Source organism: Penaeus chinensis, chromosome 12 (genome assembly GCF_019202785.1).
Source record: "Penaeus chinensis breed Huanghai No. 1 chromosome 12, ASM1920278v2, whole genome shotgun sequence".
NCBI classification, from domain to species: Eukaryota; Metazoa; Arthropoda; class Malacostraca; order Decapoda; family Penaeidae; genus Penaeus; species Penaeus chinensis.
This window is the reverse complement of record NC_061830.1, coordinates 40,250,882-40,266,203: the sequence shown is the minus strand read 5'-3', so window position 1 is coordinate 40,266,203 and position 15,322 is coordinate 40,250,882. Positions and strand designations below refer to the sequence as shown.

General features: G+C 34.8%; 1 protein-coding gene across 3 annotated transcripts in view; it reads left to right on the top strand.

Moving 5' to 3' along the window:
- The first annotated feature begins 60 nt into the window (after positions 1-60).
- LOC125031061 (triple functional domain protein-like) overlaps positions 61-15,322 on the top strand; it is a 24,261-nt gene continuing 8,999 nt past the window's right edge. Inside the window, exons 1-10 of one of the 3 annotated variants that reach the window (XM_047621516.1) lie at positions 61-213; positions 1,168-1,370; positions 2,668-2,751; positions 6,712-6,904; positions 7,162-7,393; positions 7,556-7,712; positions 7,893-8,120; positions 8,425-8,616; positions 8,977-9,206; positions 15,245-15,322. The exon at positions 15,245-15,322 is cut by the window's right edge and continues 45 nt beyond it. In XM_047621516.1, the coding sequence (XP_047477472.1) occupies positions 120-213; positions 1,168-1,370; positions 2,668-2,751; positions 6,712-6,904; positions 7,162-7,393; positions 7,556-7,712; positions 7,893-8,120; positions 8,425-8,616; positions 8,977-9,206; positions 15,245-15,322 (1,691 nt within the window). In that variant the 5' untranslated portion in view covers positions 61-119. Of the gene's footprint in view, positions 214-1,167; positions 1,371-2,667; positions 2,752-5,825; positions 6,226-6,711; positions 6,905-7,161; positions 7,394-7,555; positions 7,713-7,892; positions 8,121-8,424; positions 8,617-8,976; positions 9,207-15,244 lie in introns of those variants that run through there. The other 2 variants (XM_047621517.1, XM_047621518.1) reach the window with 2 other exon arrangements.

Below are 15,322 nucleotides of genomic sequence, written 5' to 3'. Positions count from 1 at the left end.
ATAGGGTAAAACTAATTATACCCCAAATACACCAGATGTATGTGAGAGAAATTTCATATGATTATTTTGCAATAGTATAAAGACATATTGTTTTGTTTCAGGTGGGCGGAGGCGGCGACATGGGAAACAAAGTGGGGGGCCAGAGTCAGTCGGAGGAGGAGACGGAGGTGGTCGTCCCCGCGGCCCGTGTGCCTCCTCTCTCAGCTCATCCAGGCGAGTCTCTGTTCTGCTTGTAACTCGGCTGTTGGAACTGGTCCTGTTCCTGCACCTTTTACATTTGCAGGCATTTTGTAATTAGCCTTGTCACTTGTGCCAGTCTTGTCTCCTTTGGAGAATTCTAAATTATGGTAAAACCTTCTGGTTCACAACATTTTATGTCTCCTTTATAGAGTATTATCGTAGCATAGCTGTTTGTAATTGGGTTCTACAAAGGGAGATTTCAAGAATTGTTACTGTATTATGCATAATTGCTCATGATGAGGTAATTAAAGATAAACTGCTTTTTATTTGGTGATACACACAGTCACAAATGTTCTACAGTTGAGAGGGGAAAGGGAAAAGTGAATCTAATGTTATATGATTAATATTGTTTGTTGTAAGTCAGGTCTTTCAAGAGCCTGAGGACCCATTGGAGAATTATATGATATGATAAAGGCTCTTTGGTTGTGAAAGTTTTCTCTATATTAGATAAATAGATTTTGTTTTAGATTACTATTTTTATGTTTATTTTTTATCATAAGAAATTTAGAACAGCTTTCACCTGTATGGTTAGTTACCCCAGATGTAATAATTTTATTTTATAGTGTATGTAATAAGATAGAAATGGATTATTTATTGAAATAATTATGAATAAAGCTTTTGGAGTTGTCATTATGAAGAGTAGAGGCAGTTCCTCAAGGAAAAATAGATGTAAAAAGATTTTTATGTCTGGAATTTAATAATTGATAATTGAATAATGAATAGTGGTAGAATGTTGCAAACTGACTGGCTTTAGAATATCCCATATCAATTAATTTGTCATTAAGTGTGAGGAACTATGAAAAAGTTAGACATGCTAGTATAGAAGAGGCATCAAGTAGGGAACATTCATTAAGTAATTCTATATCCTTCATTTACCAGAGACACATTGAAGTTGTATTAACAGTTAGATTCCTTTTGCCTTCTCAGGTGGAGCGCCAGGCACCAGCAGGTCGGTGTCCGTAGAGAATGGAGAAGAAGGAGAACTGGAGGTTGAGCTTCCTCCTCCCATGAAGGTGATGAACCAGCCAATGACTGCCGTGGCTGCCCAGGTGGCACCCGGTGCCAACACAGCAGCCTCAGGTCCACCTCACTCTCCACTAGACAACATCTTACCCGATGTCACCAACAGGGTAAGTGTATTGATATGTGTACTCTCTTTTGTTTCATATGCTGAGGGGATAAGAAGCCATCTCATTGATAGCTAGAGGCTTTCAGTCAGGTGTCTTGTTTAATGTTAAAAAGGGTAAAGGATGTTGTTTAACAATGTATGCATTTTTGGAATTCTGTTTACAGTTTGTGTATTTGATTGTACCCAGAATATGGATATGATTTTTTTTTTTTTTTTTTTTTTTTTTTCCCTGAAGCACAGGTTAATGTCAAAGGTACTGTTCTGTCAGAATGGTAGATAGCTGAAGGATAGTATGGCTTAATTTCTTTAACCAAGAGGCATTGTTCTCTACTTGGAGTGTGATAAAGTATGACAACGAAGGGGGAGTACTGAATATCAAGGGAAAGGGCAGGAAGACAAAGGAAAAGAATTTGATTCATTATAATACAAGTGAATAAGTTGTTTGTATTCAGAACACTTCAGTTCATTCACTGTTTTTAAGATAGATACATTGATGGATGTATAATTGTAAAAAAAAATGGACTTTCCATTTTATGTTAATATTTCAATATTATAAAAGTGGGATTGAGTGGCAGTCAATAAGCCTGCTTTGAAATTTTATCAATGTTACTGTGATATATGATTAAAGGAATGAATAATGAAATTTTCATTATAATTAATAAATGGGTAAAAAATTAAACAAAGCAAATAAATATAGATAATTTTCACTGACTGATATAGACTTGGAGAACCATGGTTATCATAAGTCAGTGTTCTGCTTATGTTTGGAAAGTACAGGATGATCAGTGAGATCATCCTGCATGCCAGTTGAAGTTGCATATATGGATAGATTAATGATGCTGCAAAACATTCCACAAGCATTTGATATGGTTTCTCTCAGTGTTGATGTGTTTGAACTATAGGAGTGGATTCATGGCAAGGTTATTTTGAGAGCTGAGGTTGTGGTTGCATTTCTTAGTACAAAGAACAGTGGTTTATCTGTATACTCTGTGGATTATAGTGTCATTTTTATACGTAATACAAATTTGATGGTCACTGTCACCAGATGTGATATATTACGATGGGTGATTGTTTATGCTGCACAGTAGAATAACTGAATTCCTGGTTGATATGCAACCCAGGTGATGATGATAATGAAGGTCAGGACAAAGGATTGGTGGTGATGGTGGCAAATGATTGACAATGCTGATGCATCGCTTAAGCGGGAAGGAGTGTTTGGGCTTGCAGTGCCTGTGGAAATGCAAGTTGGCATTCTTGCTTGAGGGTGTGGGTGCTTTACACAACGTCTTCCTCCACAGTCTTCAAGTGTGTCCCTGAAAGCGGCGGAGGGCAGCACCACGGACCTGGCCACAGAAATAGAGAACATTGTAAAAGAAAAGATGGTGAGAGTCGAGGCCCATCAGGAGTGTGCATGCGGCAGAGAGTTGTGCATGGTCACTTTTGCAACAAGTAGCTAACCAAGAGCATAGTCCAGTGCATTATGATTTTAATGTTGTTCAGGAGAGGCCTCTTTCCAAGCGAGGGTTGTGATCGTGTCAGCCCTCATGTAGCTGTAGTTTGCACACATGCATGAGCTCACCACTTATATTTTTCTCTTCACAGTTTTATAATTGAATGGACCAAACATAGCCTTGTGATCTCGGTTTCAGATTATTTGGTAATATTCAGTGACTGCAGTTTTTCTCTCTTTTTTTTCCCCCCCTCTCTGATATTTGTCTTGGCACATTTAGAAACAAGTTAGAATCATGTGCCAGCTTGGTTTTGCACTGCAGTCTGTATAACATAATAACCATACAGCTGTATGACCATGTTTAGATTTTGTTCTTCAGTAGATCATTGTTGCTGCTCTTATTTGTTCACATGCTTGTCTTTGTTGTACATTAATTGACTTTTGTATTATGATTACAGGTATATGCTATACTTCTTCCTTTAGAGACGATTTACTCATGAGCTCTGACTCATATGCATAGTCATGTTTGCATGTGCACAGGCATGCAGGCACTAGGGTACATACACATTGTGTGCATGTATGTATGCAAGAGTATGTTAATGAATGTTAAATGTGTAAGAATGATTTCTGGCAATTGTGTAAATACACAGTAATAGAGAGAGACACGCGCACACACACACACACACACACACACGCACGAACGCATGTACACACTCCTCTCCTCTCTCTTTTTCCTCTCTCTCTTTTTCCTCTCTCTCTTTTTCCCCTCTCTCTCTCTCTCTCCCTCCCTCTCTCCCTCTCTCCCTCTCTCCCTCCCTTCCTCCCTCCCTCCCTCCCTCCCTCCCTCCCTCCCTCCCTCCCCTCTCTCCCTCCTCTCTCCTCTCTCTCTCCTCTCTCCTCTCTCCTCTCTCCTCTCTCCTCTCTGCTCTGTCTCTTTTTCCTCTCTCTCCCTTCCCTTCCCTCCCTCTCCCTCTACCTCTACCTTTCCCTCTCCCTACCTACTTACCTACCTACCTATCTACCTATCTGTCTATCTGTCTATCTGTCTATCTATCTACTCTGTGGAGTGATGCACACTCACTCACTTTTGTTAATATTAGTTGTCATTATTATTGTTTTTTATTATTACTACCATTATTGGCACAAAGTCTTGTTTAGTTCCTAGCCTGTCCTATTTACATACATGGTATGAGCAGATGTGGTTGTGCTGTATGTTGGCAATGTGTACACAGATATTTTGGGCAACTGAACAAGCATGTTGTGAATGAATGTTCCATTTATTAATATCATTAACATTATCATTGAAAAAGTAGTAACTCAGGAGATTATATTAATGGAGGTCCCTTTTTTGATATCCTGGTTTGCACAGTCGTTGCAGTTGAGAGAAGAAACTGACCGACAACATGGCAAGAACAGGATTTCCTTCTATAGGGGGACATTCAACTTACATAGATTTCTCTTTTGTTTACAGACGTGGAACTCTTTTCCCCAAAATATTTTATTTTATTTACGTCCTTCATTTTGTTGATTATTTTCCTGTGACTGCCATTTTTATATTTGATGTTGATTTATTGGACTTCCATCGTATTCATAGTCTTACCAGATTTTGTCCCTTTTTTCTTATTCTTGTTTTGTTTGTACATATCTTTTTTGAAGATGAATATTTTGTATTTTATGATATTTTTCAGTCTGTGTTGTAGGGTATTTTTTTTAGTGTATGTTTCCGTATAGGGTGGGTGAGTAGTGTGTGTGTGTGCGTGTGCGTGTGTGTGTGTGCGTGTGCGTGTGCATGTGTGTGTGCATGTGCATGAATGTGGGTGTGTCGGTGTCTGTCTACTTTAATGATAAAAAGCAATGTTTAGCATTTAATGACTTTAGATAACATGGGATCAGATAGGCCACTATCACACCCATTGAAATTTTACTTATCAAGGAGTTGCCAAATCATGAATATATAATTAATGTTTTAGATCTGTTATATAAAATATATACATATATGTATTTTTTTTTTTTTTTTTTTTTTTTTTCCTCTCTCTCCATTTTATTTTCTTGCACATGTGTGTACATTTAAGTTATGGTAGATAGATAAGGAGAGTTAGTTCATAAAAGCAAATATGGTATGTGGGTGTGTTATCAGAGAGTAAGTGTGTTTTGCTGAAAGATAAAAAGAATGTTGAGTTTTAGACCCAGGGTTATCTTGGTGGAGTGAGGGACAGTGATCGATTGGTTCACATTCTAGGGAGGTCATTTTGGCGCTCTCTTTTTCATTGTGGAAGAAAAGATAGTGTTTAGTGCCATATCTCTTTATGTTTCATAAAAGGAATATAACAGGACATTTTGCTGTTTTTTTTAGTAATATTATTTTTTTTTTTTTTACTGTATTTGTGGTTAGTATTGGTATATGTGTGTATGTATGTGTGTATGTGTGTATGTGTGCATGGGTGCTTGTGTGCACATGTATGGTTGTATGTGCATGCATATGTAGCAGAGATGTAAGTGCAGTTGTGAATATGTGTGCATGGTTTGTGCAGAACTACATAATAATTTGAATTCTTCATTGGCATTAAAACAAAAACCTTGTAGAAAAAGAAGAAAAGTTGATCTAAACCTTGTATTATTGTATTATTAAAACTGAAAAACTGCTTATTGCAATTCAGCTGCAGTTTTATTGATAGATCAGTTTAAAGTCTATTAATGGTCTCTTTAGTAGTTTGTTATTTCAAGAGCATTTCAAGTAAAGATGTTTTGTTGATTCATATTAGTTATCGATATCTATTTTTGTAACCAAATCCAAAAAGAAAGAGAGAAACGTTTTTATAGCCATGTATAATTAACACTACGTAATCCTTTATATTGGTCTCGCTAATTACTATGGATTTCATGGATTTCATGTTTATATATATGAACATGAAAATATGTAATTAGTAAAGAAATTGTGTGTTCATGTAAGTATGCGTATCATGTGTGTTTGTTTTTGTACACATGCACGCATGCATGCTTTTACATATACACATACAAACATAGTGTATATGTATATACAGTAAACACAGTTTTTAAGTTCTGTATGTATTTTGAAAACTTCAGACATAGACTTGAAATTACTGTTGATCAGAAAATTCTATAAAGATGCATGATGGAGGCCAAGGCAGACCACGCTGGAGATACGCGAGAGGGCACTCTGGCCCCTCCCAAACTGATGAGGGCTTTGTCCCAATCCCTAGGGAAAGGGGTTAATAAAACCGTGCGATGGTGCCGGAGGCATTTCTCAGATGTAGCACTAAGGGATTTATCTGTCACAAAAGCCCTTGAGAAAGGAAAGATTGAGACACGTAAACATAGCGGAAAGTTTGACAGAGAACGTAAAATTTCTTCTTGGCATTCAACATATGATAAACACAATGTGAAGGCAAGTAAGCTGTGGTAGAAGGATACCTTTATATTTTATTTATTTATTTATTTTTATCTTATTATTATTTTTGTTCTATTATTATTATTATTGTTTTTTTCTTTTCTTTTTCTTTTTATTTGTCCTTTACACCATCTTACATTTCTTTTTTTTATGCGTAGGTCACTTAGTAGCCACATATTTAATATTCATCTTTTGATACAGCTGTTATTCTATACTAAATGCTTTCCTTAAAGGACCGGGTTGATTACACCTTTATTATTAACAGATAACAATGGTGTTGATTGCAAGAGACAAAAAATGATAATGTGTTGATGACTTTGCTAAAGGATTGATGATGAAAGCTTGATGAAAGAAATTGGATACAGGTTTTGATAACTGAAATGAAATAACAAAGGCATGAGGATGTCAGACTGAAGAAATTTAAGAAAAATAGATCCATAAAAGGGAATGGGATGGCTATTAAACCACTACTTCTTCCAACAGGAGCAACATTCAGAAACGAGTGAAAGATTGAAAGAATGGCGGACGTCGGGTGACGGCTGCTCAGGAGATGAGGCTTCGTCACCCCTGCCAACAGCTGCTGGCATTTTGAACCCAGAACTACCACTGTCAGACGATGGAGACCTTGGGGCCTCGGCATTACCTGATTCCTTTAATGTACAAGATTCTAGTCCAGGTAAAGTAGACTAGGATGGCTGTAGGTCATTTCTCATACATTTTCTATAGATTATCTTTTTCTTTTCATTATATTTTAATTTATGATTTTAAATGTACAAATTTAGAGGTTATCCTATGACTGTAGACATTTTAACTAAAATTCAGTTTATAGATATGGTGAGGCTGTAATGAAACAAGTCATAATTATAGATGAACACAAGCAAAACTTGCAAAGGCATTTCATTACTCAACATGAACACACTCCAAATATTTCAGGAGATAGTGATATGACCAAGGAACAACGAGAACTCCGTAAGCGACAGTTTGTAATTGCTGAACTTGTGGAAACGGAACGGCTTTATGTTAGAGACTTGGCAGATGTAGTAGAAGGTTATATCACAGAAATGCGCAATCCTGACTCGGAAATGAAGATGCCAGACGACCTCAAGGATGGAAAGGACAAGATGGTGTTTGGGAACCTTGAGGCTATTTATGAATGGCATAGAGAGTGAGTTGACCTTTTTTTTCTGTCCTGTGCTTTTGATAAAAACAATATAGTCATTGTATTATGGGCTTATACCTTCTCTCCATTCTTTTTTCATATGCTATAGGTAATGCAGATTTTTGTTTTTTATTGCAATCATTTTTTAATCTGTTGTCCATATTACAGTTTCTTCATGAAGAATATTGAACGCTGCTTAGAACACCCTGAAGAAATTGGACCCGCATTTCAACGAAGTGAAAAGAGGCTTCAAATATACGTTAAATACTGCCAAAACAAACCAACTTCAGAATATATTGTCTCAGAACATTCAACTTACTTTGAAGTAAGGATATAATTTAAACTATAATTAGAATATCACTGAAACAAGATTCTGGAATCTATCAGAAAAGTTTTTTTTTTTTTTTTGTCAACATTGATGCAACATTGTGCTATTGAGACTTTTCTAAGGGAGTTCTCTTTTGTTATGGGAAAATTTATTCTTGCATACTTCAAACTTTTCCAGGAACTGAGACAAAAGTTAGGACATAAGCTGCAACTCCCTGACCTCCTGATCAAGCCAGTTCAGCGGTTAATGAAATACCAGCTGCTCTTGAGGGATATCCACAAGCATACAGATAGAGCAGGTCTCCACCAGGAGGCAGAGACCATCAAGAAGGCTCTGAACATCATGATTGTTGTGCCAAAAGCAGCCAATGACATGATGAATGTAGGGAGATTACAGGGCTTTGATGTGAGTCTACCTGTTGGAGAGGGAGAGGAGCATTTCTTGATATATTACATGGCTTGGGGAGTTTTGGTTTTGGAAAGTAATGCTGTTTATTGTGTGCTTGAGAGTTTGTGTGTGTTTGCTTAGTATATGGATATTAAAATAAAAAATACAATTGATGAGAATTTTCATTTAAGATAGTTAAAATGTATATGCCTAGGTGAATGTAAGCCTTGAATATATGAACTAGTGATGGTAGCCACAGCTACCTATGTATTTTGCAAAGCACCACTATATTACTTTTGATTTATTTTCTAACACATGACAGGGAAAGATCATGGCTCAAGGCAAGCTCCTGTTATATGGACCCCTGATGTCTTGTGAGGGCCCCTCTGCTCACAATTTCCGAGGAAAGGAACTCATGGTATTTTTGTTTGAGCAGTCCATTATATTCTCAGAGAGTGGACGCAAGAAGAACCAATTCTCAAATCCAGTATATGCATACAAGAGTCATTTACAGGTATGGTTTTGGTGAGGTAAACAAGCTTTTGTGGGAGACATTGTGTTGAGCCTTCAGAGAATTTTCATATCTTAATATGAGAATGGTTTGACATGATTAATTTTATTAAGTGTAAAAAAAAAAAGTATGAATAAAAATGAGTAACCTTATTGCATAATAAATCCATATATATTTATTTATTTACTTATTTATTTTTATTTAAGACACACACACACACACACACACACACACACACACACACACACACACACACACACACACACACACACACACACACACACACACACATACACACACACACACACACACACTGATATGATGTAGAACTGAGAAAAGCAGGTAACCAATATTCCATTATAGGTCAACAAAATGAGTTTAGTGGAGAAGGCCGACGACGGTGACCCCCTCAAGTTCACGTTGCAGTCTACTGACCCGAGAAAACCCCATTTGGCGTTTGTGTGCCAGGGAGCCTCTGAAGATAACAGAAACCAATGGGTCTCACAGATCCGACACCTCCTCCAGACGCAGAAGGACTTCCTCAAGGCTATTCAGTCCCCCATTGCATATCAGAAGGAGCAGACAAAGAATGTGTAAGTATCTGATGATGGGGTGGAAGATTTCCTAGGCCTGCATGTGGATTAATGGTGGAGGAATTGATTTACAAGGTGTTGAAGGTGATGGAAGATATTGGTGGAGGTGATACAATAGAGGATTTTATCTGGAGGAAAAGTGTTTGTAGAACATTTGTTTAAAAAAAAAAACTGGTGATAAGTTAGTGAAATGGTTAGCTTATGAAGTGTTCATGATGGAAGAGATATATACCTAAAAAAAAACAAAAAAAAAACAAAAAAAAAGTTTTAAAAAATGATTTTTTAATACAAAGTCTTCATGGCTGGTGCAGATATTGCCGTGATTCCACACTGGATCTCTCCTCTCACCTTTCGAAAATTCCACTAGTAATTTAGCGTAGTCTAATCCTTATTGATAACTTTTACAGATAGTTTGGGGGTGACCTGGACACTTCACAATTCACTTCAAGGTACTCTTTTAAATCTCTTGGGTAACGCTCATAATTTTGATATCTAAAAAGAGAAAGAAAACCAAAAAAACAAAAAACAAAAACAAAAAAAACATCTGAAGTATATAAATATAAATTGGAATAAGCCTTCGTATGACTAAAGCTATTATGACTTCTCATTCTCAATATTTATATGCAAGGGAAAGTATAGAAGAAAAATGTTATTAATCCATGATAAAAATGGGGAGGAAAGATCCCTCGTACTGCCATGTTTTGGCATCAAGTCTTTATTTCCAATTTGTCAAGCAAATGCCTGTGTAAAATATTCTGCTCTCCTTGGAGGTCAGGAAAACCTGTTGTTACTAGTAGGAGGATTTTGTTCAGATGTTCATAATCAAATTCATATCTTGTGCCATATATTGAAAGAGGGAACCCTCCCTTAGATCTGACCGTGATTGTATCGGTGACAATAATGTGAAAATTGACTTATAGAAAGGTTAATCTATAAATGAATGTAGTAAGAGTCTTTGTTATGTCACTGGGGCTCATCATCATTGTTTTAGATAAGAGCTCATGAATTATAAATATTAAATCTAACCATAGACCATTTCTTATCTCAAGATTGTCTGCCACTGCATCAAGCATTCTACAGGACTTTTAAAGAATTACAAAGACTATTTTTATTTTTTTAATTTTGCAAGTTATTCATCCTTGTGAATCAAATATTTACAGATTACTCTTTTTAATGCTAAAAGTTTCACCAGAATTCATGCTGAATCTTGAAGCAGCTTATAGTTCCCCCATTCATATTTTTTGGTATTTTCTTGACATCTGAATAGTATTGTAAGTAAATCATGGTTTGAAAATAAAAGATCCGAGTATTAAGAAATAAAACTGTACTTAAGTTTTGCTATATTTTGCTCTTAACTTTTGAGTTTTGTGATGACATTTCTTTTATGTAAGATGTAGCATTTTATCAAACTGTACAATAGAAACTTAAATACAGAATTGCAATTGTTAATGCCAAGGAAAAATGTGTGACAACAGAACAGAGGCAAAGCTCAGTCACAGAACTCAGGCATCGAGCCTCCCTCTCCCCCCCCTCTCTCCCTCTTTCCTTGAACGGAAAGCAACATACCACAGTAAACCTCTGCAATGCTCACCCTCTGTTCTGGTCACAGGCTTCGGCTTATTACCCCTTCTATGGAGGGACAAGACAAAGTGTGGCTGAATGTTGCCCATGCTGCTGGTGTTGTAGTAAGTATGGTCCCAAAGATTATGCCAAGAACAACAGCCTCATATGCTATATTATAAAGGGAAGCAGTGCAGTATACTTCACGGTGGAAGATCATTGTAAGAGACCGCTTTTAAATCTTTTTAAAAAGCCTTGCTCTAGATATCATCATGTTGTGTGATAGAAAAGGCTCTCCTTGAGTATGTGTATGCCTATATAACATACAGAGTGAGTGTACGGCTGCTTCCAAGGGAAATTAAGTATCCTGATCTTTGAGGACTTGATGTTTGTATATAAAAATATGATGAATAAATAAAGTTGGTGATTTTTTTCTTGCCTTTTTGTATGTGTATCTTTTATGGGGATGAGTTGCTAAATAGATTGGACTGGGATTGTGCTTGAAGGAGAAAAAGAAATTTGCTGTTCTCTCGTTTTTTATTTTTTTTATTTTTTTACCATCCTAGTATCCTGATTGCTAGAGAGTTTTGGCTGTTTCAAAAAGCTTTGTTATCTTGGAAGTTATTTTGCCACTCCCAAAACTTTATGAATTTGAAACAGCTACATTTATTGTAATTTTGCTTCTGTGTGGGTAGAGCTATTCCCTGTATGAAGAGGGAATATGGGACTTCCATTGTCTGATTAAAAAAGAAAAAAGAAAAATCATACACTTCCCTCCATATGAATTTTTGCTTGGCACTGCACTCTTGTGAGAGAATGAAAATGCATTTGGTTTTTGGTTTATATTCACATACCAGTGTCACAGATATTTTGGAATGTGGAATTTACTATTGAAATGAAAGCATATGTGCTAATAATTTCATCATGATCACTATGTTTTTATGTCTTACTCAGTAAAGCTTGTGGTTCTAGATCATTTATTAAACCTTATTTAGACATAATGATAGTTCTAAATACCACAGTCAATGTGTCATGCCAAAGCTTAGCCATGAATAGAAATACCTTGTTGTGTTCACCCTCAATTAATACAATTTAATTTCATACATGGTTTAAAACACTAACCAAGCAGAAACATGTATTAGCATATAAACACTCCCTTCTTGCATGTCACATAATAAGTAGCTTCTTGTAGACTTTCTGTATGGCAGTTTAGATGCAGTATTTTTAGTTTTTGTTTACATTTGTCTCTATTGTAATGGCTAGTGGAACACTGTTTTTGCATACTGCGTAATATTGTGTTGACATTCTATCACTGTCTTTTACTTAAATACTTTTCTCTCTCTCTCTCTCTCTCTCTCTCTCTCTCTCTCTCTCTCTCTCTCTCTCTCTCTCTCTCTCTCTCTCTCTCTCTCTCTCTCTCTCTCTCTCTCTCTCTTATATTTGATATATATATTTTTTTTATGTATATATTTTAGATATATATATATATTTTTTTTTTTTCTTACCTTAGTACTCTATATATATATCAGAATTCTATACAGACTAGTAGATATTTATGTATAAATTAGTATGATGGCATAGATTAATGAGATCTATCATTGAAGCACAAAAGATCACCGGATTTATGAAGAGAGAAATAATGCCTCAGGCATGCAAGTTATAATTGTATAGGTAATCTTACAAAAAAGTTGATTTTTGACAAAAATATAAGAGATTGACAGCTGGCCAAACTGGCTCTATGTTGTGTACTTGAATTTGGAAATTCATATATTTTTCATACATATTTTGCATATTTTAGTAAAAGAATGTGAATAGGGACGTATTTTAAAAATGCACATAGCTTTAAGATAGGGAAATGTGATTCAGATAGTATCTGACACAAGTCTGCAAAAATAGTTGTTAGTAATCTGTTATAGTTCCAGGGAAATCTTTAGCATGAGACCTGAAATGCTTTCATTTTTAAATAGTAAATGTGAAAGAAAAAAAATCCAAAAGCCTTGACATGGTACACATGGAGGGAAATGTATTGTTATTGTTTCATCAAAGACATTTAATCATTGCATGAAAATGAAGTGAATAGATGCAACTAGTCATACTTCATCTATTAACGCACTAACAATGAAAATGTCCTTAGAGCAGATTTAGTCAGGCAAATGAAGATGAGAAAAGAGAAAACCATTAACATTAAAGCCAAAAACATATATATAAATAAGTAAGTCTGAATTTGCTGCATTAAAAATCTGAAGATTTTCCTTAGAATCCTCAGATTGCTTCACTGACAGAGGATGAAATAAAAGTCGAAGTCCCTTAATCCTTTACCAGCTGATGTGTAAGGGTAATGAGGACTGTCAATGCCTGGCTTCACTGCATGGGAATAACTAGGAATGAACCGCTGGATGTTGATCTGCAACACATCATTAGATGTATCAATAAGGTTCATTTGACCATGAGTGACTTTCTACCTTGAACTAGATTTGCTTTTTTGTTCTTCACTTGTGATAATGTATATTTTATTTTTATTTCCTTTTCTTTTGTGTTTTAATCAGAGATGCAATTTTTAACACTGAAAGATTGCTTCACCTTGTCTTTTTCGTATATGATATAGTCACGTTGGTTAATGAAAAGCCACAAAAAAAAAGACACCAAAGAAAAAGAAAAAGCCAATTTTGATAATGTACAAACCTATGGTCATTAATTTTAAGATACTTAACAGTAGAATACACTCAGTGATGATGAGGTGCATAATTTATTATAGTAAGACTAACTCATTAGAAGCAGTTCCCAGCATCCCTTGGAGTTTATACAAGAACTCCAGATAAACCATACCTTGTGTATTTGGATCAATGATGTAAGTACATGAGTTGAATGTTTTGTCGTCCCCTCCCCCCGATCTGTATTAGACTGTGGGAATTGATTGACAAAATGAGGCACACTTGTAGTTAGATGCATGTTCAGTAACAGGAGATCAGTATATTATTGATATCAGAATATTTTTTCCCCTTTTTCCTTCATTTTATAATTGAAGAATTTTGTTGATCAGTTCCCTCTCCTTGCTACATGTCTAGCTTTATTGTTACTTTCCCTATTTTAGTGCAGTTTATAAGAGTCAGCTTTGATTGCCAAAGTAAATAGAAGCTGAGTGTAGTAGTATTTGTAAAAAGGATGTATAATGAGGCATAAAAACAAAGGCATTCATTTTTAGTTTTATATATTTATATACATATATATGTATATATGTATATATGTATATATATATATATATATATATATATATATATATATACATATATATATATATATATATATATATATATATATATACATATATATATATATATATATATATATATATATATATATATATATATATATATACACACACATACACATATATGTATGTGTGTGTATATATATGTTGTGTGTATATATATATATATATATATATATATATATATATATATATATATATATATATATATGTATATATATATGTGTATACTTAGCCATATTCATATTTATTATTTTGTATATATATATTTCACTTTTTCAGTTAATTGCATTATAGAAAGAGAAAAGCAACAATCACAAAGTAGTTTTTATAGGATGCCAAAATGTTGCAGATTTCTCTCTGCAAATGATTATTAGATTTTTGAAATGCAGATCTGTGACTGAAGGCTGGAGTATTGTATAGGGTCACCCTTTTTTATGTAAGAAGTTATTCCATGTCTGCCAATTTTTTTTAAAGGCACAATTGATGAACTTAAAATTTAATCCAAATCACAAAGTTGGTAAGACTGAAAGTACGAATGACGTTAAATCTCTTATAAACATAAAAATGGCTGAAATGCATGGACATAAAACTCCTTTAAATCTCTTTTGTCAACCTAACCAATGGCACTGATACTATGCTTGTATTAGCTTAAGCTTTTTAAACTCTTTAAGCTTTTTCTTTTCTTCTAATTCTCTTGCTTCCTTCTGTACAAAATAATTTTACGTAATGCTCCTTTTTTTCACAGTTGTCATTATTGTTATTATTTTCATTCACTTATGTTATTATGTGGTTATTTGCTCAGCTGTGTATAAGCTTGTCCCATTCCTAGCATATAGATTTGTAAATACTATTTTATTTATAAGTTATTGCTTGTTCTTAGGTTTTATTTGCTATTAATTGTAAATATCTATCTTATGGTAAATCATTCTTTTGTGTATTTATCATTAAAGTATACCTGAAGATTTTGATTTTGGAATTATATACAGGCATTTGCTTTAAGGAGATTTTTTGTAAGTTTCTGTGTGATTCAGTACTGGTAGAGATAAAGAAGACCCCTAAATAAAATGCAGTTTACTAGTTATTCAAGGAATTTCAAGGATGAAAATAAATAAGGACTTTTACTAATGACTGGTATAAGTGCATGTTCACTTTCACATATATATATATATCCTCTATGTCAAATAAATTACAGACATAACTTTCACAGGATGGATCACTTGGGACACAGCAGCATGAACTCGTCACTTCGCAAGACTTTCAGCCAACCAGCAGCCCTGCAACGTAC